This window comes from Dendrobates tinctorius, unplaced genomic scaffold, assembly GCF_039654945.1.
Source record: "Dendrobates tinctorius isolate UK_male_01 unplaced genomic scaffold, ASM3965494v1 ptg000020l, whole genome shotgun sequence".
Classification (NCBI taxonomy): Eukaryota; Metazoa; Chordata; class Amphibia; order Anura; family Dendrobatidae; genus Dendrobates; species Dendrobates tinctorius.
This window is the reverse complement of record NW_027361688.1, coordinates 20193713-20217592: the sequence shown is the minus strand read 5'-3', so window position 1 is coordinate 20217592 and position 23880 is coordinate 20193713. Positions and strand designations below refer to the sequence as shown.

The window sequence follows — 23880 nt, the reverse complement described above, 5'->3', positions numbered from 1 at the left end:
GAGCCTTACATCTCCCCAATGTGACTATATAGAGTAGGGAAAAGAAGTATTTGATACACTACGGATTTTGCAAGTTTTCCCACCTACAAAGAATGGAGAGGTCTGTATTTTTTATCGTAGGTACACTTCAACTGTAAGAGACCAAATCTTAAAAAAAAAAAAATCACTTTGCGATACTTGACCCCATCCATCCTCCCTTCAATACGGTACAGTCATCCTGTCCCCTTTACAGAAAAGCACCCCCAAAGTATGATGTTTCCCCCACTATGCTTCACGGTTGGGACAGTGTTTTTGGGGTTCTACTCATCCTTCTTCCTCCAAACATTGCAAGTGGAGTTATCCCCATTTTTCATGGGCTTTGTGTAGTATTCCAGTTCAGAGTCATTCAAGTAAAAAGTGCTTAGCTGCAATTCCAGTCACGGCCAATGTACATTAGTGGCGCTGTTAGTGGGAAAGAAAAGCAGATCAATTTTTCTAGTCTTAGTCAATCTTCAACAAGTTTTCGGGACAGATAGAAGGGATAACTCCTGCAGTTCTCCCTGATTTGAACTGTCGAGGTAATTTTTTTTTAATGGGTTGTATGGGCATACACAGATCTTTAAAGTGATGCATAAGCAAATGTGGTATACGAGTACCGTTCCGTCTTTAGCGAAAACAATAAAGCAAGGAGCGTGTGAGACAAGTGATCTATTGTGCAATTATTGTTGCTATGCCAATTGTAGAAGCGCCTTGCAATTATAACATTGCCATAAACTACCCTCCAGGTGCAGAACAGTTCAGCATCGTTCAGTCAGCATCATTTCCCAAAGTCACCGACAACAGATGCATAACAAAGGGCTGTGATAGGACCTGCAGGAATCAGGCCATGTCTACCTTTCTGAAGGAAAACACTTTGCTAAATATATATATATACTGTGTGTGTATATATATATATATATATATATATATATATATATATACATACACACACACACAGTATATACCTCGAAATGTCTGGAATTTCATAATACTGATTTGCCAATTGCAGGGGTAGTCCGATACTATGCTATAATTGGTTGTAGGCCTTGAAATCATAATGAATGTGGACCATTTAGTCAACATCTACTGCTTAACAAAATTACCGAACTTGAAACCAAGCACAGGTGCTCGCTGCAGCCTTGGCATGCCCAAAATAGTTCAGTATACCATCCCACTTACCGTACTTGTTTTCTATCCATCTTGACCCGTCTCTGGCTCCTGTAAAGTCTGAGCTGTCAATCAAGGAATAGTGGAACAAAATTAAAAGAAAACAAGTGGGAGGGTACACTGAACTGTGTCGCCATGCCAAGGCTGCAGCGAGCACCTGTCTTTGGTTTCGTTTTTTTGCCGAGAGTTGACATGGCCCTCATGCCTATACATGTAAATTGCTCTGAAGCAATACTGTACCTCTGGCGAAGGGGTGATCTATTGCATGCTGTATTACAGAGGAGAAGATAGTGCCTCACAGAGAAAGGACCTGAAGTGTGCCTAGTCCAGTGGGCAAAGAGTTGACTCTTTGCTGATCTATTGGATTAAATGTGCGTAGGAGGCCCAGACCAGAAACTTTCTGCATTATCAAGAAGCACACCAATACATACATTACATTTTACATAATTAAAGCCTCTCTAAGAAGAAACGGATTTTGGCAGTGAGTGGGAGGTGAAAATACGACTGTTGCCGAAAATAAAATTCATACAAAATCAATACAATTCTAAAGTATAGAACATAAAAAAAGAGAAAACCGCTTTAATTGGAATGTGTCGTGCACACAATACCCGTACATAGCCCCCCTCTCGATGGAGCTGGTTTAACCTCCTACACGTTACTAATTTTATTACTCAGATCTAGGACTTCGGATTTCATCACCGTTAGGTTGTACATTTTATCACTTAGCAGGTTAATATCTCTTTCTCTGTTCAGTAGATCGGATGCCAAGCGGCCGATCCTCAGAGACAGATCGTTTATCATGGTTTCTAAATAGGCAAAGTCCTTCTTGATTGTGAAGACTTTGGGCTTGAGCTCGTTGGCAAAATTTACTGCCTGTAAGACCTTCAACCTGTCGCTCTCCAGACTGGAGAGTTTATCGGAATTGTCGGTGAAATTGCCCTTGAGCTCCATCAAACGTATCTTTAGAAGATCTATTCTGTCCGAATTTCTAGACACCGAGCTCTTCAGTGAGGTGATACGGTCAATGCTGCCGAATAAAGCATCTCCCATCCTCTCTGCCGTGTTCTTCTCGACTTTCTCTAATTTTTTCTCCAACTCATTCACCGAGTCAGTCATGGATATAATGTCCGTCTCCATCCCCGATATCCTTCTCACATCTGTCTTCACGCTGGCCATCTTGTTGGAAACTTCTTTCGAGATATCTGTGGTGGTCTGCTCAACCTGAGAAATGGCTTGTTCAAGAGCGGTAAGGTTGACTTCCAGTTGGTCTCTTTTCGCCGAAATAAGACTTGTCCATTGCTCGATATTGCCGATGTCTTTTTGCAACTGTTCCATGCGTTGTGTGATCTGAAGATCCTTTAGCTTGGTCATGGTCTGTGTGGTTTCTTCCATCTGAAAATTAAGGAAAGTTTTCTTTAATTATGCATAATTGGTTAGGATGGGCAATCACAGTTTAGGTCAAACGTCCATCGGTCAGCGGAATTATGGAGTCATTGTGATTCAGTGAATGCTATGGGTTCCTTCATTCTTTGGCCGTGCCTCGTATTGAATTGGACTAAACTGCAATATCAGGTGCTGCCACAACAAAAAGTACAGAGCTGTTCCTGGTTAACAAGGATGTCTGCTCATCTGCAGGTTCCAGGAGTTGGAACCCTACCAATCTAATATTAAAATCCATCTATTGTGTAGTCTAGTTTTAATTAAAGAAAGAAAAAAAGGACAATGTAATTAAACATTAGATAGGTATCTAACCCCTTCTTAGAATGCTTTCCTAGCATGTGTCATTTCTAGCTCTTGGGTTCGAGGTATTTCTTTTAGTTTTACTACTTTAAGGGTAAAGAACCCTTTCCGAAATTGATGTCTAAATTATTACTTTCCAATTACCGTGATAACTGTGTCTTGGTCCTTCTCGGAAAAAAAGGACACACACTATATATAATATATATTTATATATACATACATACAAACACACTCATATTAATAAGATCACATCTAAAAATTTATTTACAAGCTGCAGAAAAAAAGTAACAAAAACGCAACGTGTGAACATAGCCTTATAGTCTCTCATTACTTTTAGCAGGGTAGTTGCAAAGCAATGGTTTCTGAGCTCTGTTCATCAAACAGCACTCAGTACCTTTAATGTTTTTATTGGACTTCATGTATTCATTGGTCGCAGTGTGCTGACACATCTGGCCACATAGCGTATTTGTGCACCAATTTAATACTACAGGTATGCAGGTACTATTTCTTCTTTTTTTGTGTAACAGATGATATCACATCTCCCCCTACTCTCCATCCACTCACAATGACTTTTGCACATGATCATTAGATGCTTCATTACAAAAGATAGGGTCGGAATCAGTTTATTGCTACTAATGTACAAGTGCATTTCCTGAAAACACAAAACAGGAAATATTAGTCCAGAATTGACCCATGTGCTGTGAAAACGGCAACATTTCTATTTTTTTCCTTCGTACAGACTGTGATATGAAAAGTAAATTAAAAAAGGAACAAACATTTAAAAAAAAAAAAAAAATTAAAGAAGTTATTCGTGACTATTTGTCTGTTCTGCCCGGCGCCTGCTCAGTGTGGTCACGGACCACTTTTGCCAGCAATTCTGCTGCTTGATTTGACCTCACAAACAAAACAGCTCCACCTCTTTCATTCTGCTCTGACGACAATAAGTGACTGCCGACGTTATGCTAACTGACCGCTTGCTCCCCGCAGTTAGGCAGCGGGGAGCCAGATGTCAATCAGCATGATGTCGGCAGTAATGCTCTGTCAACAGAGCAGAGTGGAAGAGTATCAGCTGATCTGTCGACATGACGTCACTGTAAGCCGCGGATTCATCGGTAGGAGCGGTCTGTGACTGCTCTGAGCCACAGAGACTGACGACAGGCAGAAAAGGCAGGCAGTTGGCAACTACCTGACTGTAAGATCTCATGCCCATAATTTTTTTAAGTTTTTCGATGGGTACTATTATACTGGGTTTGCAGGTTTTTATCATTTTTTTATATTCTCTAAAATCTTATTTGCCTTTTCAGCTGCTGCTTGGCATTGAGTACTGCTGCTTGGCTTTCGAACACCCAAGTTCTTGTTCTTTTATCCCCAGTTTAATCTAATCTATTATACATGCAGTACTATTATAATAGCCTAAAAAAAACCATCTGCCATGTTCTTGGCCATCTTTTCTAGGTCCTATTGTAATATTTTACAATCAAGCTGATTTAGAACAACTTATTGGACATGGTCCCATCTTAGTTTTTAGATCTGCTGCTTGGAGTCTTAGACGATGAGCTTTAATGCAGAGAGAGCGCACTGCAAATCAATGGACGGCCACAGTTCTTGGCTTATTCTAACAAATGGATGGCGTACGGGGGGGTTGAATCGATTTTTAACCGCAGTCTAACTGGGTAAATGAAACATGGTAGGTTTATCAAATGTAGACAATCAATATATCGTAAATGATGAGCAGGGTTCTTAGAACATTATTTCAGTTTCCATGGAAACAACTCTTCGAAGAAGAGAACAAATGATCCATACATTTTACACCGAGCTTGACATAAAAAAATTCACACGGCGCAGCAAGTTATGAAAATATTCCCATCTTTTTGAGAAGTTAATGGTCAATACAATTGGATCTTCTGCTCAAGTTCCAAGTTGGATCCCCAACAATTGGAAAGTTATCCCCTATCCTGTGGAAAGGAGAACTTTTAAACGTAAGAGAACAACCCTTTAAGGTCGCCATCTCTTAGGCAGCATGAAGAATGTGCCAATATGGTCTCTCACACTGGAGGGATAAGTCCTATTACACAGTTATCCTACTGATTTAAATGGGCAGAGTGCAATGCTATGCTACGTTTCCCCTGTGGTGGCACTGCAGGAAAAATGAACACTTAAAGGGAAGCGATCACTGGAAAATAATCTATTGTTTAAATGAAGTTGTGTTAAATATATAAATTTTTAAAAACTTTTTGGCATTTTTTTTTAACCATATCACAATGTGTATTAAAAATAATACATTTGAATTTTTCACTATAACCACCGGGGCTTTTTTTAGACTCTCAGGAAACAACACATGTACAGTAGTCATAATGGTCAGCTCCTGACCCTATATTTTGAAATGAAGTGTCTAATGAGTCCATGCACATTTAACTTTTGGCAATGTTTTATTTTTTAACACATAATGTGTATTACAAATAATCCATAGAAATCTTGCAATTTTCACACTGGCATTTGGGGTATTTTTAGACTAAAATGTCCTATTGTTTCAGGAAACAACACGTGTACATAGCCACAATGGTCAAGATCCCTACCCTATCTTTTGCATCAAAGCGTCTAAAGGAGCCCATTAAATTAAAGTCAGCCAAAACTGGTGATATCAGCGGGCTCGGACGACAGTCTAATGTGGAAGGGTGCCTCCTAACAGTTGATGTTAGGGGAGAGAAGAATCCACCATGTACAATTTCTAGATATCGATCTCTTTGTTCACTGTGAGATAAGCCGCCATTGGAAGAGTCTGGCAGTGGCTCTCTCAGAGAACACAAGAGCACTCAGCATCGGACCCCTACTGATCTGGAGTTTCTCACCTACTTGGCTATGATCTCAACTGGGCAAGGAGCCAGACCTGCGATGATCAGTTGATCAGCAGGGTGGGCTTACCTACATTAGACCTCTGTATCCAAATAATTTTAGATCCTCAACTTTTATTTTTCTCCGATAGGTGTAAAAATCAGCAGAAATTACCAGTTTGTTCCCAGTGCTCACAGCTCAAATTCTTCACTGCTTTTCTTAGGGAAGAATGGGATGTTTTCATTACTAGTTCATATCGTCTGTCGTTCTGCCCCCGAGCTATTTTTAAGAACTACTTTTTTTTTTTAGGAATCGGAACAGTGCCAGAAAAACTGAAATAAACATTCCACCCTAAATAATGGACCTATTAGTAGAAAACTTGATACCACAAGACCTTTGGTGATGTTGCACCTGCTGTTTTTCCTAGAGATATACAGCTCACAAGTACTGTACTTACATATAAAGAATACAGAACACACTTTTAAGTTTTTCCTCATTTTATTGCATTAAAAATAGAAGGCATAAAAATATGTGCTCTGTGCAATGTAAAAAAATGTAGGGGGTGTCAACTTTTGTAACTTTACTGAATTAAAAGGCTTGTCTCAAGCTCTTAAGTGCTTAAAATGACAAAGTGATTGTAAAAAAAAAGCTACTTTGCAAAGTTTTTTTTTTTTTTTATTAAAAATCCTCTAGAAAGGAGGCATTATTAATTCTGAAGTTCACAGATTGTTGAATATAGTTATCGGCCACCCTCCATTGTCAGATCATTTAGGAAAGGAGTGCAGTCCACTTACAGACTCTATGCTTTAGAGAAGGGGTTGGGAACCTTTGGCTCGGCCCCAAGACCGATTCTCGGGGACCACAGTACTCGGGCCAGTGAAAGCAATTAAGGATTACGTCCTGATGGTGGTCAGGGCCAGAATGTTCTTTTTGGGCGGATTTAGTGCAAGATGCACTCCTGTCCCACAGATGAATACAGCAGCGGAAGCCCCCATGTCTCCTATTATGTATATGCTCCAGCGTCTCCTGTGTGATGTACATGCTCCAGCGTCTCCTGTGTGATGTATATCCTCCAGCCCCAGTGTCTCCTGTGAGATGTATATGCTACAGCCCTAGTGTCTCATGTGCTGTTTAGATTATAAACTTGGGAGCAGGGCCCTGACTCCTATGTGTTGAACTATGTATTACTTTCTATTGTTATTGTCTGTACATGTCCCCGCATCATTTTAAAGTGCTATGGAACAGATTGGCGCTGTGTAAATAAAATTACTATTCATGTATATGCTCCTGCACCAGCATCTCCTGTGATGTATATACTCATGTCCCAGTATCTCCAGTGATATGCTCCTGTGTCTTTTCTGATGTATATGCTACAGCATCTGATTTATATGCTCCTGCCACACAGTCTCCAGTAATGTACTATATATGCTCCAGCTCCACTGCCTCCTATGTGATGTAGATGCTCCCGCTCCACTGTTTCCTATGTGATGTATATGCTCCTGCCCCACGATCTCAAATGTGATGTATATGCTTCTGCCACAGTGTGATGTATATTCTGCAGCCTCAGTGTCTCCTAAAAGATGTATATGCTAGAGCCCCAGTATCTCCTATGTGATGTATGCTGCTGAAGTTACTGCTTGTGAAAACTGTCAATCTTCAGAAGCACAGCACCCCCTGCAACCAGGAAGTCGGGAGGCAGAGGAGCGGTCTGCTCCTGAAGACAGAAGATTAGAACACTACTTTAAGTCTATTTGTAAAGCTTCCTCAGTTCAGTTTGGATGCATTACAGCGAAAAAATTGATGGCAAAGATGGACATAAATGAAGAAAACATTCAAACTGGGACTAGAAAAATAAACTAAAATCACCCATCAAATAAGACTGTTGGAACCAGGTGGCCGGCTCACAGAAGACACGACTGAGTGTGTCTAGCAAGGTGCTACAGGGAACGTGCAGAATACAAGAGAGTGCAAAGCGTGGACACAGGGGCATGCTGGGTACAGAATCATACAGGGCGTGTATACGGTAATAGGCAGGGTTCTGTACTATACATGACGTGTACACAGGGGTGCGCTGGGTACTGGATAGTGCCAGGCGAGTACACGGGAACACGTATGGCGTGCACTGACAAGCACGCCCGGGTGCGGGCAAAGCAGGGCGCGTGCAAGGAAGCGTGCAAAAGTCCAAGGTTAGGAAAAGCGCGTGCTGGGAAGCATGCCAGAGTACAGGGTTTGATAGAGCGTGCGCAGGGAAGCATGCCAGAGTGCAAGGCAAAGCGGAGGATGAGCTAGGAAACACGACAGAGGACAAGGCAGGAACAGAGTGTGTGCTAAGGAGCACAGCAGAGCACAGTGCAGGAGCAGAGCGGGTGCTAAGGAGCACGACAGAGCACAGTACAGGGGACCTGAGTACAGGGAGTGACCGAGCAGGGACCAAGCAGGCCTAGCGGGGAAGCACAACAATAATCAGGCACCTCCCATAGGAAGAGGTAGCCTGATATAGAGCAAGAGCGCTAGGACTTCCGGGTCAGGTCCTCCAGGACCATAGAGATGGCGTGGCTGCAGTCAGAGCAGAGAAGGTCGGGCATGCGCACTAGGCATAGCCGTGCAGCCACAGGGTCAAGTATGAGAGGTGCAAGGGCGCACCTGATGGGATCGCCGGAGTGGCCGCGGCACTGGAAGTGGTGACATTGGGCACGGAGTCCCAGCCCCGGGTGAGAGTGGCGTAACAACTGTATCCAATTCAACACATTTAGAATTTTTGAAATTGTTGCAACGTTTCTGGCAACTCCCCATCCACAGGAAATAACCGAAGAATTGCTACCACAATATGACCCCAGCTTGAGCCACTGTCTTGCTATCTTTTTCACAGGGGATGTGTTGGTAGTTGCAGTATTAGCTGTAAACTACATGACTCACATTGCCCCACCACACATCATAGCTTTGGAAGCTCATGCGCATCTGAACCACTTCAGGTGCAAAATGATAAATTTTTGGTGTCAATAATCAGGGAAAAAGCTTAAAGGGCTTGTCCCAGCTTCATTCTTCAGGAGCACATCTCTCCTCTGCCTCCTGTCTTTCTACTTGACAAGGGTCGGTGTGCTCCTGATCATTAACAATTCAGACCAGCAGCATGGTTGCACTGCCGTCCCAAACGGCGCATTAGCCAATGCTGCAAATTGAGGCAACATCAGAGGAGAGCATGGACACAAAATACTTGCAAGCTCTACCACAAAAGAGCATAAAAATGCTTTGCTCCTTGCCCAAGACACCACCAGCTGATAGCCAGCAGAAGAGGTCGATAACTTTGGCAAAACAGAGTAAACAATAGAATTAAAAATCCCTCTGTTCCTGAGAACAGAAAATATATTGTATCAAGAGGCAAATTGCAAAGTTGCTTGTTTTTTTTTTACACGTTTGAGAAGATGAGACAATCCCTTTAAAAAATAAAATAATATACTTTATATATATATTTATTATCTCAACTACCAACAATTTTTTTTCCTGAAGGTCCAAATTCCTCTAATTAGCTTCATAAAGTTAGATAACAAAAGTATATAGTATTTCAAAAGCTCCCCCTACTGGTGGCTGCAAGTATTTGAAATCATATTACGGTAGTTACTGGTGCTTCTATATATATATATTTTTTTTTTTTTGCAGAGAAGCTCTGCCCCAGAAAAATGGTGCTCCAATCTCTTTATTGATCTATTAAGAAACTCATCAGTGCAAAATGTCTGATATTAAAAAGGTAATTATTCTCTTTAAACCTGAGATAATGGAGATATTGTTCCCAGGACAATATACATATAACACTGACTAATTGTGTGCAACACCCCATTGGGGAGCACATCTCATAGTCACATGTCGTTCCTTCCGTAATCAGAGACTTGTCGGAAGAAGCTCATCTGGTATTAAAATTGGTTAAATGGGAAGAATACTGTTGAAATAGTCAGATTTTGGAGAAAGGGACACACTGACGTCACCCACTTGGGTCCATGGATTGGCAGATGTATGCATGTTTGTAGTGCCCTAAAAAAAGGTTAAAAAAAAAAATAATATATATATTTTGGCCTTTAAGTTTCATCGTAACTGCCATCTGATTCCTTCTCTCCTGAAAGAGATTTGTCATCAAGTTTGGACAAAAGATTTGTTTTTTCCTTCAATACTGAGACTTCATTTTGAAGTTTTAGGATACTGTTATCGTATTGCATCCTTTCCAGGGCATGCTGGATCTCCAAAGTCTCGGTAATGATTTTCAGCAAGTTGTCCTCCGTATTAAAAACTTGCTCGGTCAATGTATTCATCTTTTTCTCCAGGTCCTGCATCTCTTTAGACACCTTCAGAAGGCTACGTACAGCCGAGTCAATCGTTGGCAGATTCTTGATGCATTCCGTCAGTCTAGGCTGGAATTCTTCCATGTTCTTTTGGACTTGATTGTTCAGATTGGCTAAGTCATTCTGCTCTTTTTCCAGCTCCTTGATAGCGTTATCGTCCCATTCCAGAACATCAGAAATCCGCTGAAGGTCATCACCTTCCTGGGTTTTTACCGTTCTAAAATTGCGGAGAGTCCCCGATTCAAACTCTTTAAGTTTCTCGGAGAGCTGCTTGAGCGTTTGGTCAGCAGAGTTGATCTTCAAGGTCATCTGGTTACGGAAAGACTTGGTTTCCGAGATGACAGAGTCAGATTCGAGCTTCATCTCATCAAGGCTCTTCTTCCATGAATCGGTGACGTTCTGAAACCTCAGGTTGATAGTCTGCATCTTTTCAGAAAGGGATAGCTCATGGATTTGGATGTGATCGATATCAGTATAGAGGTTAGTCAACTGTTGCTGAAAGTTGCTCACTAGAGAAGATGAAGATGTTGCTTCTGCTAGGACCTCATCGGTAGACTTGAGCTGTAAGAGAAGGTCCATGTGCTTAATGTAAAACAATGTAATGTATGAAAGAAAAAAAATCCTTAAACACAGTGTCATCATAAGGAACGAAAATATGAGATTTGGCTTCCACCATTCAAGAGACACATTTTAAACTTTTTTTAGGCTTTCGAACTCATAGACCTTCTCCAACGATAGGTAGACATGGAAGAGCAGAAAATGAAGACTTAATAATGTTGACCAAAGGAGACTGAAGAAAGTTCACAAATATGGAGTCAGGGTCATATGAGGGAGCTTTGTAGAACTGCATGGAAAGTTTGGTCACATGCAGTAGAGAAGGAGGAAGCACCATTCATGAGAACTTGCAACCACCAGGCAAGAGGAGAGATCTTTGGCCTTGTGATTACCAAGGCTATGTTCACACTGTTTTTTGAGGATTTAAAAACCATGGAGTGGTTGTTAAATTTTTCAGCGTTTCTTACGACAGAATTGTTATTCCTGTCCCTTACTGGAGTAACCTTCTGGTGAGGTGCACAGAGGCATATACCACTAATAAGATGCGCCAAATTCATTAAGTCCCATGCACTTCTTCAGGAATAAAATGCACTCAATTCATTAATACTGGCCAGTGTTAATGAATCGGGGCCTTATTTCACAAAAAAACAGACATGGGTATACACCCCCATAAGCTATAATGGGTATGTTGTTCTATCTGCGAAAAATGGATGTCTGAATAAGGCCTTAGCCAGACCGGAGCGCTGTTAACAAGGGGAACACTCGAGCAGACATGGATCTGCCATGTATCACATAGTTCCATATTTAGTTGAAAAAAGTGATGTGTAATACCACATTTCTCCTGCAGAGGCCACTGCAGGGAAAACATTTGGATGCAGCTTCAGAAACATGATCAGTCGATCAACGGAACCACTTGATTTAAAAAAAATGGATTTCAAGCTGTCACAATTCTTTTAAGGTAGTTTAACCCTCAGTCTGGGTCCCACTCTATTCTCACTGATAATATGAATGGAATGTCAGTAAACACATAAACCATAGGGGAAGTGTGGCAATACTGCCGCCATTAAGTGTAATTCTATGGTAATTGTGATGCCATCCAGACAGGGAGCTTAAGGATTAACTTCTATATCTGATTCGTGTTAGTTCCCTGCTGCTAAACCCTGGGTGGGGCTGTTGGCTATTTAAATGCCTGAATCCCTGTTCTACACTGCCAGTTATAAAGTTCAGCTTGACCTGGTTCACATCCTTGCTCTCTTTTTATTGGTTATTCTACTTTCTGACTTTGGCTTCTATTCTGACCACCCGATTCTATGCTTGATTTGGACCTCCTGGTAACGACCATGCTTTACGACCCTTTTTTGCCACCAGACTGCTCCACCGGCCAGCAGCAACTCCGAGGATCTAACCGAGAGACTCCTGTAAAAGTTTTAGAGGCTGAAGGACCCTGGCTTTTGGTAGAAGGAGTGGCTAGCAATAAGCCTGTCTATGAATGCCCTACTAAAAGCTGCCAGGCTTCCATGCACAGAGCCCAGTGTGACCAATCTGTGTTCAAGGATATTTTTCTGCCGAGAACCAGACAGCAAATATCATTTAACCACCAACTGCAGCAGTTTGCAGGAAAACCATGAACGTTTTTTGCCCGGAAGGGTATAGCCTAATCCTCTATGTTGATAATAGTTGTTGAAAATGATTAGGACAGGTTTAAAGCCACTGAATGTAAACCACAACTCTATTCACTGACAAGGGACCACGGCTTTGAAAATGGCAAGGAATGGATACACAATTTTTTTGCATCATGCAAGAAATAAACCAGAGACCTCCTTTCAAGCCTCTTCTTCCTATACTTATGCCCCGAAAACAGTAATTACACCATATGGTGAAAAACCAAATTATACATTTTTCAGGAGCCTCCTTCAATATATCACGACTCTAGAAATCTAATCTAGGCCTCATGTAAGATTCATGCAGTAAGGAGTCTGGGTAATGTGTCTCAGGGTGAAGAAATAGGAGACGGAGTAAAGTGGAGAGCAGGAAATGCCCTGGAAGGAGCGGACACTAATTAACCAGAATTAAAATCAATGAATCATTATTCCTTCTCATTACATAAAATTACCAAGAAGAACATGATGACCGGCCGGTTGGGTAACATTCCTATTTGTGCGGCATAGGACTGCTACTGAGCTAGGATAACACCGGGGGGGTCTTATTTTGACATGAACACCATTAAAAGGGAATCAGTCAGCAGGTTTCTGCTATGTAATCTGAAAGCAGCAAGAAATCCTGATTTTGGCGATGTGTCACTTGCTCAGCAGCTTGCTGTAATTTCAATACAATCAGTGCTTTATCAACAGCAGATTATCACAGCAGGACTTAGTGTCATGTGCAAGGTAGTCCAGCTAATCTGTAACCCCGCCCCCACCACTGATTGGCCACTTGCTGACATTGTACACAGGAAGCTGCCAATCAGGGGTGTGGGTGGGGTTATACACAGCTCAGCATTCATAGCACTGCTAGATCTACAGGACAGAAAACAGGGACTTTACCAAAACTGGACCAAGCAGCCCAGCAAGTGACACATCGTATGAATCAAGGTCTCTGCCCCTACATCATGATGCTCTCAGATTCCATAGCAAAAGTCTGCTGACAGATTACCTTTAATTTACCTACATGTGCTTTAACTTTATGTGACCTAGAATTGACGGCCTGTCTTAGCAGCAATTACAGGAAACTTGTGAACGTGATGTGTGCACCTTTATATCCATAATTTTTTTTTAGCTACACAGCTCCAAAGCCCATGCACACACAGAGTGTAAAAAGATCTTTCAGTCTTTAATAAGTTGTACTAGGGGCAGCTTACCGCATATTATTTCATTACTGATTGTTTATAGGATATAAGTTGAACTTGATACTGTGTTTTTAACAAACTTTGCATAAATCAACACCTATCTCACTGAGGAATTAGATGACAGCTACCTATTGAAGTCTATGGAAAAAGGAAGGAGTTGTAGGGGTGATGTTACTGCTTTCTAGTAAGTGTTTTATCTCATCCCAGTGTTGGATTCACAGCTACACTGCCCAGTAACGCAGTATAATATCTTCCAAGCTGTTGCTACACGGAGACAGCAGAGCAGCAATCCCTCACATCTGTGAGTATTGTGTATAGAAGACATCAAGGTAGCTAATAGTCCCTTCTCTAGGTCAGAGAGAACTGAAAATTAGAGATAGAAAATGGGAGTAAAGTACAGGATACAAGTGATATATTAATGGTCAAAAAGAACATTGTTCTGATTCTGAATTTATCTGGAACAACTGATGGTTCATATAGAAAAATCCTATGTGGATTTGCAAAAAAAAATCTGCGGAAGGAAATCAGACACTGAACCTTGGATTTCGCTGCTGATTTGCAGTTTGACATGCGGTAGATCCAAAAGAAGCTAATGAACATGTTACTAACCCACTGTGGACTCCACTTACATAAGTGATTGGTCTCTCATGTTTTCTTTTGTTTTCCTACCAGGCAGATTTCAAATTTGTGAGCAAATATATATGCTGTGAAATAAGAGGTGGATTTCATGCAGATTTTAGGGTGGAATATGGCCCGAAAATCCATATGAAGATTCCACTGCGTGAAGATATATAGACCAACAGGACGTTTTAAAAGAAGATTTAACCATGGCGACATTTCTTAAAAAAAATATATACAGTATCGCCCCCTTTTAGAAATTAGGTACAACTCAATTATCAAGAATATCTCAGCGGATAAGTTGCGTAAAACGGTGCACAGAAATTTTGTCGAGGATTTGAATGAGTGAACCATCTTCGGGCCGGCGACGAGCGCTGTGTTTACTGACCTACATCAGTAAAGGATGACGGTGACAGAAAACAATTCCATCGCACAGATGGTTTCAGCTGTCACAAGGTATAATCTATAGAGAGTAAGTAAGGGGAAAAATAAAGGATGATCCAGGTAAGCTCCTTAAACGCTGACCTCTGATTTCCTATATCGGACTGTCTGACGAGTTCAATGGCTAAAAAAAAAAACTTTATAAGACATATACGGCAACTTAAAGGGTGTTTTAGTGCCTAAAAGTCCTGTCCCCATATGTAGCTTAATGTAAAAAAAAAAAAATCAAACTTTGCTTTGTTCACCCTCCCCAGGTCCAACACTGAGACTCCGCTGCTGCTTTGGTCCATGTTGTTTGTTTGCAATGCTAACGTCACGATCCAGTGAGCTCAGTGATTGGTTACAGCATTGTCAACACTACGTTAAAGCTGCAAAAAAACAGAAACCGGGCCAAGGTTGTTGACGTAGTACTGGACCTGGGGAGGCAGTCATTTTGTTCCTATTAAAGCCCCTTATATGATCTCTCCCACTACAATACCTCTTGTATAGCCCCCACATTGTATTATGTCCCCAAAATACCCCGCATACAAAGTATGATAGTTTCAAAGTGAATTTCCCAAACAGCACGATGCCCCCATAGTCCCTCTGCACAGTATGGTGCCCAGACAGGCCCCCGCACAGTATGATGTCCCTTACATAGTATGATGCTCTCAACACACAATATGATGTCCCCCAGAGTACCCAGCACAGTATGATGTTCCCCACAGTCCCCCACGCAGTATGGAGTCCCCTACAGCTACCTCTACATGGTAGCCACTCAAACACAGTATGTTCCCCACAGCGCCAGCTCCCCACACAGTATAATGTTCCCAACAGCGCCCCACACAGTATGATATCTCGAAAAGCCCCACACACAGTATGATGTTCCCCACAGCCCCCTACACAGAATGATGACCCCACCAGCCACCCACACACAGTATGATGCCCACACATCACCACCCACACACAGTATGATGTCCCCTACAGCTACCTACACGATATGATGTCCCCAGCAGCCAATCACACACAGTATGATGTCCCCTACAGCCCCCTACACGATATGTCCCCAGCAGCCACTCACACACAGTATGATGTCCTGCACAGCGCCACCTCCCCACACAGTATAATGTTCCCCACAGCCCCCCACGCAGTATGATATCTCGAAAAGCCCCCCACAGCCCCCTACACATGACCCCACCAGCCACCCGCACACAGTATGATGTCCCCCACAGCGCCATACACAGTATAATGGCCCCCACAGTGCCACCCACACACAGTACGATGTCCCCCACAGCCTTCCACGCAGTATGATGGCAAACAAAGTCCCCAACACACTGTAGGATGCTCCCATAAGCCATTACAAGAACTGACTGATAAAACGACTCACTACTAGTCCAGTTCCCCCAATGCATGGCTCTGCCATGTACAGACTGAGGCTCCACACAGCAGGCACGATCCAGTCACATCATCACACTTACTGCACCGAGTATAAGATGCACAAGTTACATGGTGGAAGAGGGAGCAGATGGTTCCCTGTTCCACTATTGTCTCTATAACCAAAGGATGCAGATACCGTTGAGATGGAAATGTTCGGCATGGTGGTTCGCCACTGCCTGCTGGGCAAAACATGGGTATTCCTGGCTTGGATGATCTCCTTAATCATAGTTTAAGGCTCTTAAGTGGGTCTAACATTGACTTACAGGATCGCTACCTATAGGTGGCGCTTATTGCCGTTATGGTAAGAATCTTGTCAGCCTAACTTTACCGTTACTCTGAATTCAGCAGAATCCGAGTTTCTCGTCATCCATAAAGATGAAGGAGTGAATTTTTGATTGGTCTATGGAGCAGCCTTTCGATGGTGAGGAGGAGTAGTGGTCTCCTAATTTTTGGGGGGTCAATCATTTAGCCAGAAGATTTTGACAAAACCTTATGCCAAACTGTGGGGAAAAAAAAAAAAAAATTACCTTTCCAAATATCTGTCCGACTTTTTCTTCCAGCTCTTGTAGCGCTGACGACTCAGACCGCAGAGACTGAAGCTTCTGCTCAAAGATGGTGAAGTTCTGTGACTGCTGAAACACAATCCTGAAACGTGCAGAGAAATATTAACGACGAGCGATGACGCTAAAACATACATATTACTAAACCATGAACCCAACGCAAACTCTTCAACATGGCCCCTAATTATCAGGGGTCTCATTAAAGGATTGGTCTTCTCACATGGACCAAAGGGTTGTTTTGAGCTCCTCTGGCCTCCAGGTGTGAGTAAAAGCTTAGACGCTATGGCTGCCACTGACTGAGGCATCTAAGGGATTCAATTGTTATTGGGCTTCAACATGGAGACGATGGCATCACAATAACCTGATAATACACCAAGATGCCACAACCGTCTCCGCACCTTGAAGTGCTATTCTAGATAGTGGCTGGCGGGAAGGGTTAGTTTAAAAAAAATCCATTTAGGGAATTTTCAGAGGAGCACTCTGTTCAGGACTCATCTCTTGGTCAGGATGGAGAGTAGTTCGAAAGAGCGTCTAGAACTTTGGAGGACTGTCTGTTTGTAATGCTTCAACATCCCCATTGACACCCCCAGCCAGCAGCCTCCAAACTCCTGTCACTTACCTCATCCTTTGGACTTACTCAGTGGTCCTCCACAGCCACCCACACAGATGGACATACATTAGACCTCATCTTCACCCACCTCTGTTCCCTTTCTAATCTCACAACCTCTCCCTTCCCCCTATCTGACCACCATCTACTCACCTTCTCATCCTTGTCCTCCTCACCTGCCCCCCACGTCCAGCCACTAGCACATCCTCGCAGAAACCTCGCACACCTAGACATTCACAGACTCTCAGACTCTCTTCTACCTCTGTCCTCCATATCTTCACTCCACTACACGGACAGTGCCACCGCTTTCTACAACGCCACCCTCACATCAGCCATAGACTCAGTCGTCACTCTCATGCATGGCAAAGTGCGACAATCTAATAGGCAACCCTGGCACAACAACCTCACCAAAAAACTTCGACAAGCATCCAGGGTCGCGGAGCGTCGTTGGAAGAAAACACACCTGCCAGACGGCTTCACTGCTCTCAAACAAGCTACACTTGCCTTTAAATCAGCCCTCAACTCTGCTAAACAGACCTATTTCACAAACCTTGTATCTTCACTATCCCACAACCTAAAACAACTGTTCAGCACATTCAACTCTCTCCTCCGCCCACCACTGCCACCTCCAACTCCCCTCATCTCTGCTGAGGACTTTGCCACCTACTTCAAAAACAAGATTGACCAAACAAGGCAAATGTTTACAGCTCCACCACCCCAACCGCTCCACATACCAGACCTCTGCCGTTCCCTAATAACCTCCCTCTCCCACATCACTGAAGGAGAGCTTACTCATCTCCTTTCCAAATCACACCTCACCACCTGTGCACTTGATCCCATCCCTTCCCACCTGCTCCCCAACCTCACTAACATGATCATTCCAGCCCTAACCCATCTCTTCAACCTATCCCTAACTTCTGGTACCTTCCCTTCTGCCTTCAAACATGCCACCATAACACCCATCCTCAAAAAATCTAACCTTGACCCAACTGCTCTGCCCAGCTATCGCCCCATATCACTGCTCCCGTTTGCTTCCAAACTCCTTGAACAGCATGTCCATGCTCAACTTTCCTCCCACCTCTCATCTAACTCCCTCCTTGACATCCTGCAATCTGGCTTCCGCCCCCACCACTCCACTGAAACTGCCCTGACCAAAATTACTAATGACTTACTCACAGCCAAAGCTAACAGACAGTTCTCCATCCTCCTCCTTCTTGACCTGTCCTCTGCCTTTGATACAGTTGACCACTGCCTACTGCTACAGATTCTTTCTTCCCTTGGCATACAAGACCTTGCCCTGTCCTGGATTGCCTCATAGCTTTCTGACCGCACTTTCAGCGTTTCCCACTCCCACACTACCTCCTCATCCCGCCCCCTCTCTGTTGGAGTCCTGCAAGGCTCTGTCCTGGGGCCCCTACTTTTTTCCATCTATACTCTTGGCCTAGGACAACTCAAAGTCCCATGGCTTCCAGTATCACCTGTATGCAGATGACACTCAGATCTACCTCTCTGGCCCAGATGTCACCTCTCTGCTGTCCAGAATCCCGGAGTGTCTATCAGCCATATCCTCCTTGTTCACCTCTCGCTTCCTAAAACTCAACGTAGACAAAACTGAACTCATTATCTTTCCTCCATCTCACACATCTTCCCTACCCGATCTATCTATTATGGTAAATGGCATCATGCTCTCTCCCGAACCTGAAATCCGCTGCCTTGGAGTAAAGCCCCCGTTACACACTGCGATATCGCTAGCAATATCGCTGTAAAGTCACCGATTTTGTGACGTTGCAGCGATATTGCTAGCGATATCGCTGCATGTGATACTTACCTCCGACCCGCTCCCCCGCTGATTATCGCTGGTCGCGCGAGAAGCTCCTGGTCCATTTCTCGTCGGCCGCTTCCTGTGGCGCCGACGAGCGACCCGTGGATGCGGGCGGGAGGATGCCAGGATCGCCTCGTCTGACAGGTAAGTAGCGATCCCCAACCCCTGCGATGTTGCTGGTGAGGTCTGCCTGTGTGGCAGCTCACTAGCGACAACCTAGCGATGCACCAGTGATCCTGACCGCGTCACATCGTTGTCGGGATCGCTGGTGCATCGATAGGTGTAACGGTACCCTAACTCTCGACTCTGCCCTGTCCTTCAAACCGCACGTCCAATCTCTTGCCACCTCCTGTCGCCTCCAACTCAAAAATATTTCCACAATCCGTCCCTTCCTCAGTCTTCAATCTACTAAAACTCTTGTACATGCCCTCATCATCTCCTGCCTTGACTACTGCAACACTCTCCTCTGTGGCCTCCCTGCTAACTCTCTTGCACCACTCCAGTCTGTCCTCAATTCTGCTGCCCAACTAATCCACCTCTCTCCTCGCTACTCCCCTGCCTCTTCCCTCTGCAAATCCCTCCATTGGCTCCCAATTCCCCAACGAATCCAGTTCAAGCTACTAACACTGACCTACAAAGCCATCCACAACCTTTCCCCTCCCTATATCTCTGACCTAATCTCCCAATATCTTCCCTCACGTAATCTTCGATCTTCCCAAGACCTCCTACTCTTCTCCACACTTATTCGTTCCTCACACAACCGCCTCCAAGATTTCTCCAGAATATCCCCTATCCTCTGGAATGCCATGCCTCAACATGTCCGATTATCCACCACCCTCGGATCCTTCAAACGGAACCTGAAAACTCATCTTTTCAGGAAAGCTTACAGCCTGCAATAACCATTCTGCCGCCTCACCACCGCCTGAGCTGCCGCCTCATCACCACCAGAGCTGCTGCACCCCCGACCTTCTGTCTCTTCCCCACTATCCGGTAGAATGTAAGTCCGCAAGGACAGGGTCCTCTCCCCTCTGTACCAGTCTGTCATTGTAAATTTGTTGTGGAAACTTGTTTACTGTTAACGATATCTATATCTTTGTATGTAACCCCCTTCTCATGTACAGCACCATGGAATTAATGGCGCTATATAAATAAATAATAATGCTTCATTTCCCCTGCGAGGGAGCTGTAGAGAAACTGAACGCTTATTGCCAGGTTACACAAGTTTGATATAAGGGGACACTTTGCTTATATCGACTATGACTAGTAGGGATTGTCTAAAAGCGGAGTTCCCATTTAAATGTAGTGTCTCATTAAGACATCCTCTTGTCCATGTACCTTACTAGGTCAAAGGATTGTCAATCGGGATACCTCTGAGCCAGAAGCAGCACCACTTTCACCTACAAGCTGTATATGGTATTGTCCCTCAATTGAGTTGCAATACCAGGCACGGCCATAGACAGAAGTGGCGCTGTTTCTTTAAAAGGACCATTTTTCCATTGAAATAGGCATGCCGCCCTTCACTCCCACACTCCTAATGTGGATGTCAAACATATAGATAGATTGTACGCCATCAAGTGTAAAAACAATCAAGTACCCCAAGCTTTAAAGGGGTTCTCCGGTTAAAACAAGTTATCGCCTAACTCCTATAGGCGATAACTTATAGATCAGTGGTGATCCAAACGCTGGGACCCGCAATGATAGGCAGAATGGGGAACTTTTAACCGTTTCAATATGGAGTAGTGGTCTGTCGCTCCATCTTAACAGGGATAAAAGGGCCCCGTTCCGCAGATCGGTGCAGGTGCTAGTGGGATAGGCAATAATTTGTATTTACCGGAGAACCCCTTTAAACTGGTCATCAGTGTAAACCAGCATTCTGATATTTAAAGGGGTTGGCCACTACTTTTTCACTGATGGCCTATCCTTTGGAAAGGCCATCAATATCTGATTGGTGGGGGTCCGACAGCTGGCACCCCCTCCAGTTAACTGTTACGGGAGCTGAAAGTCTCTGTACGCTGCCAGAACACAGCAGCGCCGTCATTTCTATAGTGGCCGCGACCAGGTACTGCAGATCCAACCTCTATTCATTTGTATAGGAGCATATGAAAACTTCTGGCTGATCGGTGAAGGTGGCGGTTCTCGATTCCCCACTGATCAGATATTGATGGCGTTTCCTAAGGGTCGGCCATCAGTAAAAAAAAAAAAAAAAAAATAGTGGCTGACCCCTTTAACTATGGGGTAACTGGTTGTTAAAAGGGGGTTTCTTACAATTAGCAATAATCACCTGCCCAAAGGATAAATGATAAATGTCTGATCACTGAGACCACCGTCAATCACTAGAATGGGGGTCCGGAGCCCCCGCTCCTTCCTCATTACATAATTACGAAGTGAGTGGGAGTTTGCATGGGGCTGCAGTCGAACATACGAGGTGCGGCTCCGTTCATAGTGTGTGGGACTGACAAGTACAGGTCCTCTGCCTGACCCACAGAGGAACCTTCTGGTCCCTCGCTCCATACTAACTCCACCTTACTGCAGTCAGGGACACGAGGTTTCGGGATTGGTGGGGCCACCAGCGATCATATTTACCTATAAATTTTAATTTTGGGGGGGAAAAACCTTTAAAAATTCATGCAAAAGAGCACTGCTTTACAACCACAAACCTAGAGATTATCATTAATAAGTATCATTATGCACAAGGCTTAATATATATGGACACCTTCAGGAGCAATTTTGATTTCTTAAATGAATGTATTTTTTGCAATATTAGACAGTTCAGCCTCTGTCTTGCACTGTCGGCTGCAGAATGAATCAACTAAGAACCCAACAGTGAGTTCATCACTCTCGTATTTCTTCTTCTGAGCTGCTCTCATCTGAGTTACGACCACAGGAAAGTGAAGATGAACCTTGTGGTCATAAATCAGCCGAAAGAACTCGGAAAAGAAGCAAGATGAGAGTCATACACTCTCTCCTCTTAAAATGGGCTCACTGATGGATTCTCAGTTGACCTATTCTGCAGCCAAAAAAAAAATACATAGCAGAAAAAAATGCATCCAACACAGGTAAGGGGGTTCATAGAAGGGGTGGTTGCTTAGTATTAGAAATGCACACGGATAAGGCATGTATAGGGCGTCAATTAGATTGAACTGCACATTTTTTCATTTCTATGCAGGATGCCTCAAGGTTGGCGTTGTAGGGGTGTACTTATATAGTATGGGCGTCACTAATAGGCTGTAAGCCAGACCCTGTGCACTTCATGTATCTGTGTGACTGGCGCCCTATACAAACCTCATCCATGCGCATTTATACTGGGCGACCACCCCCTCCATGAATGTGGGTGAGTGTCTGTTCATCAGTATTTTGCATCTGTGCTGCCCCCCAGCCTATATCATGAATCACGGGGGCTGTTGCATCCTGCAGTGCATTAGTATCGGGACCTGGAGTTAGTAAATATGGCTGTCTTTTTTTTTTTTCTTTTTTTTGCTATTTTTTGCGCCCTTTTGCTGTTTTTTTCTGCTATGTTTTGCATGCTTTTGCTGTTTTTTTTTTCATTTTTTCTGCTTTGTGTCCTTTAGCTACGTTTTTCCATTTTTCTGCTATTTATTGCATCATTTCGCTGTTTTTTCCACTATTTTTTTTGCATCCTTTCGCTGTGTTTTTTTTCTCCATTTTTTTTTCTGCTATTTTTTGCATCCTTTCTCTGTGTTTTTTTTCAATTTTTTTTCTGCTAGTTTTTTGCATCCTTTCTCTGTTTATTTTCCTTTTTTTTGTGTCCTCCTGCTGTGTTTTTTTTTTTTCTTCCAGTAATAGACATTGCAACAAAGAGGCTGTAGGTGGCAAACTGTGCAACGTTTTTAATAAAATGCCAAAAATACATGCATTTAAGCAAAAATCTAAAATTAAAAATTGCCCCTAAAGGGTCATTCAGACGTCGGTGGCAGGCGGTCTGCTAATGCACGGACCGGCCGGCGGCTCTCCCGACCCGAGCGTCACAGCGTCTTATATTTCTATGCGGTTGTCACACTTGGGTCGGGAGAGCCGCCGGCCGGTCCGTACATTAGCGGTCCATGTTCGGAGCGTTTGCACAGACGTCTGCAGGAGCCTTGAGGTGAAGACACTTGGTTAGCACCCGAGCATGCTCAGATAACACCTACGCCGGCGCATATATGCAGCCTTAGAGCTAATAGACTATGGCAGGATTACGGCACGTGCCACACTTACCATGTTAATGCCACACACACCGCCAGACACAAGGAGCACAGCGTCGTCCGGAGATCCAGACATGAGGATCCGCTGCCCGAAACTGGAGAGCGCTCCCCGATCTTTTTCGCCTTCTCATCCGCAGATCGCTGCCCCGATCCCGCTCCGTCCTTGGTGCCCGGAGAAGCCCCTTTCTTCCTTTGTTTCGCTTCACTGGACATTATGGAATGTTCTTTAGAAATAACTAAAATCTATATGTATCTCCTGTCCCTATAGGAATGCCCAGCAGACCTACAACATCATTGCGGACACATGACGGGGACCTTAAAAAAAAAGTTTGTAAAAAGTTTCTAAAGTTTGCAAAGTGAGTGAAACTTGTAAAAACAATTTTTTTTCTAGAAAACTATGTTGCTATGATACAGAAAACCCCCCTCCCAGGGTCTGCTGTAGAAAATCCCTTCCTGTGTATGTGGCAGCCAGGCACAAGCCGCAGAGCAGCAGCAGCCAGCTGGATGCTGAAGGAGGGGACGGAGGCACATTTGGACCAAACTTCCTTCAGTCGCGTTTGCAGTGCTTTCATGACATATTACATGTATACATTGTTACATATTAATTTTCAGAACATCGTTTAGCTTCCTCATAACGCAATTCACGTCTCTCCACAAAATATGCAACAAAGAGTGAAGTCAACATTGCGATTAACAGGCGTACAACGTTATACAGCCATTATTGTG

At 43.7% G+C, this 23880-nt stretch overlaps 1 protein-coding gene across 3 annotated transcripts; it reads right to left on the bottom strand.

Annotated features, from left to right (window-relative positions):
• Nucleotides 1–1735: 1735 nt before the first annotated feature.
• IKBIP (IKBKB interacting protein) lies at nucleotides 1736–23880 on the bottom strand. 3 transcript variants are annotated; one of them, XM_073567840.1, is made up of 4 exons: nucleotides 23168–23880; nucleotides 16491–16608; nucleotides 10599–10649; nucleotides 1736–2577 (listed from the first exon to the last, which is right to left on the bottom strand). In XM_073567840.1, the coding sequence occupies exons 1-4, from the start codon at nucleotides 23365–23367 to the stop codon at nucleotides 1834–1836; spliced, it is 1113 nt and encodes a 370-aa protein (XP_073423941.1). In that variant the 5' UTR covers nucleotides 23368–23880; the 3' UTR covers nucleotides 1736–1833. The 3 variants fall into 3 exon arrangements, with proteins under 3 accessions (XP_073423941.1, XP_073423943.1, XP_073423940.1); XM_073567842.1 differs by lacking the exon at nucleotides 10599–10649; XM_073567839.1 differs by lacking the exon at nucleotides 1736–2577 and having other exon boundaries at nucleotides 6237–10649.

Coding starts and splice junctions, on each gene's coding strand:
- IKBIP (XM_073567839.1), bottom strand. CDS start 23,367: ATGTCCAGTGAAGCGAAACAAAGGAAGAAAGGGGCTTCTCCGGGCACC. Junction 16,609..23,167: donor GTGTGTGTGGCATTAACATG/GTAAGTGTGGCA, acceptor TGCACGTTTCAG/GATTGTGTTTCAGCAGTCAC. Junction 10,650..16,490: donor TCGGACAGATATTTGGAAAG/GTAATTTTTTTT, acceptor CTTCTCTTACAG/CTCAAGTCTACCGATGAGGT.